Source organism: Anarhichas minor, unplaced genomic scaffold (assembly GCF_050575085.1).
Source record: "Anarhichas minor isolate MPS153535 unplaced genomic scaffold, ASM5057508v1 ptg000067l, whole genome shotgun sequence".
Taxonomy (NCBI): Eukaryota; Metazoa; Chordata; class Actinopteri; order Perciformes; family Anarhichadidae; genus Anarhichas; species Anarhichas minor.
Window position 1 is genome coordinate 3,062,442 of NW_027466513.1, and position 2,244 is coordinate 3,064,685.

Sequence of the window (2,244 nt, forward strand, 5' to 3'; positions counted from 1 at the left end):
AACACTGCAAACTCTTTATTTTCATTTCGACCTGTCAAAAAAAGAGGTGAGGCCTGCTCTTTTTCTTATCGGACAAACTCCCACCCTCAGCATGAAAACTTGGACCGCAGGACTGTTGAATTTCAGGGGTCAGTGGTCAGGACAGAGAAGATAAACAGTCGGTGGGACATTTAATCTCTCAATCGGCCTTTATGACTTTAAAGGCACTCCGCTATCTCGCTGCTTCATCTACAGACAATTTTCTTCTGCACTGACTCGTGACATTTCATCCGTGTTGGCAAACTGTTCGAGGTGTTAACAGCTACAGAGCGGAGCGGATTGAAATGTGTGATTTTGATTAAAGACAGCTGAGATATAAAAAAGGACACATTTAAAACATAATGTAACGTGTGAAAAGAAGACAAAAAAAACCCCGAAAAGTGACACCTGTTTATTTCAGCGCCAAGTCCGACAGACGATAAGCAGATGTAGGACAGACGATGGGTTTCTTTTAAGAGGACAGACAGCTGGACACGTCTCCGGGGAAAGTCCCGCAGTACGTGTTTTCATCTCGGTTACACACGGTGCACTTGCAGTTTCTGGCCACAGGGTAAGTGACACCCTCCGGACATCCGTCAATGTGTACCACCTCATAGGACCAGTCCCCGTTACACGTTTCCTGGTCAGTCGGGCGTGCAAGGCTGATGTAGACCGGGTCCTGTCACGACAGTAAATGTTTAAGCACAACAAATTCCACGAGTATGTGATTGGTGACGACACAAAAGGAACTTAAACACAGGGTATTTGAAGATTGACATACCTTTCGGAAACACTGCCCTTCACACATGGTGGTGAGGATGGACTCGGTTCTGCCACAGCTCTCCACGGAGATGCGGCGGTTGGTCAGATGACAGCTGGAGCTGCAGCTCTGCCCCACCCCCGCCCTAGCCAGCGCCAGCACCGCTGCCATGAATACCAGTTGCATCCTCTGCCGGGTGCAGCGCAGACGCCTGCCACAAGACGGGGAACAGCTCTGGCATCAGATACTTTAAACCGCTGTCAGAAGATCTGTGAGGATTGGCGATCAAATCCTTCAAGACCTTGTGACTTAACGGCCGAAATCTTTATGTGTCGCCGTAAAATTTGCATCTATTTGAAATATTTCTGCAATTACAAGGACAAAATGAAATCATCTCTGGTTTATATACAACACCATGCGGAGCAGCTAGGCTTTTGAAATCATTGTTTAAAACGGTCTGTGTATATATATACTGTATATATATACATATATACACATATGTACATAGACATACACATATATAGACAGATACAAACACATATATATATATATATATATATATATACATACAGTACATAAACATATTCATATAAACATATATACACATGTACACATCTATATACAGTACATATCTAAAAACATATATACAGAAATAAACAAATACAGATATATACAGATAGATACATATATACAGTATATATATATATATATATATATTATATTGGTTCACCTGAAGTATATCTTCCCATTTACATAAATCTGCTTTTTATTTGTCAAGGCTATATTCGTCCAAACCAATTCTAATGTAATTGTGTTTGCGGTGCTCAAAGCATTGTTTTCACAGAAAAGGAAAGTATATTAAAACGTATTAATCAGTTTGCGTACCTGTAAAGCTTCGTTGTTGCTTCAAACCTTGTCTTGTTTCTTCTGTTACTCTCTCAACATCTGTACCAGCCGTCAACCCGTGGCTGTCCTCACCGCTGCTTAAATAGTGCTGCTCATAAACCCCTTTAATATATTCAACCTTGGGCTCGGTGCTATTTTTCCCACCTGTTCAGACTGAACAGCACATCTTTCCTTCAACAGTTCGGGGATTGCCCGCCGCTCAAGGCCTTTTCGTTCCACTCGACGGAGGAGGGAGTCGCTATCTGCAGACATCTTGTTTGGATTACACGAGTGAAAGGATTAGATGGACCACAGAAAAATAAAAACAAATCTGCCCCCACAGTGAGATGGAAAACCCTGGTAGCAGCATCAGTGCCGTCACTTGCCGTGCTCCATCTTCAAATTTCCAATGTATTAATGGCAGAATATATGAATGACTTTTGAGGATGAAAGGAGTTTTATTCCTCAAACCATAAAGATGCTATTTTGTACGTAACTTCAAATCATTCTGGCATTGCTTTTTGTTTGTTGAAAGATGAGACCGACACATTGGATATGTTGGCACAGTCATTCATCACCAT

At 41.9% G+C, this 2,244-nt stretch overlaps 1 protein-coding gene across 1 annotated transcript; it reads right to left on the minus strand.

Annotated features, from left to right (window-relative positions):
- Positions 1-490: 490 nt before the first annotated feature.
- Positions 491-1,707, minus strand: LOC142934222 (gonadotropin subunit beta-1-like). Its single transcript, XM_076078701.1, has 3 exons — positions 1,664-1,707; positions 800-989; positions 491-697 (listed from the first exon to the last, which is right to left on the minus strand). The coding sequence occupies exons 2-3, from the start codon at positions 962-964 to the stop codon at positions 491-493; spliced, it is 372 nt and encodes a 123-aa protein (XP_075934816.1). The 5' UTR covers positions 965-989; positions 1,664-1,707.
- Between the last annotated feature and the right edge of the window lie 537 nt (positions 1,708-2,244).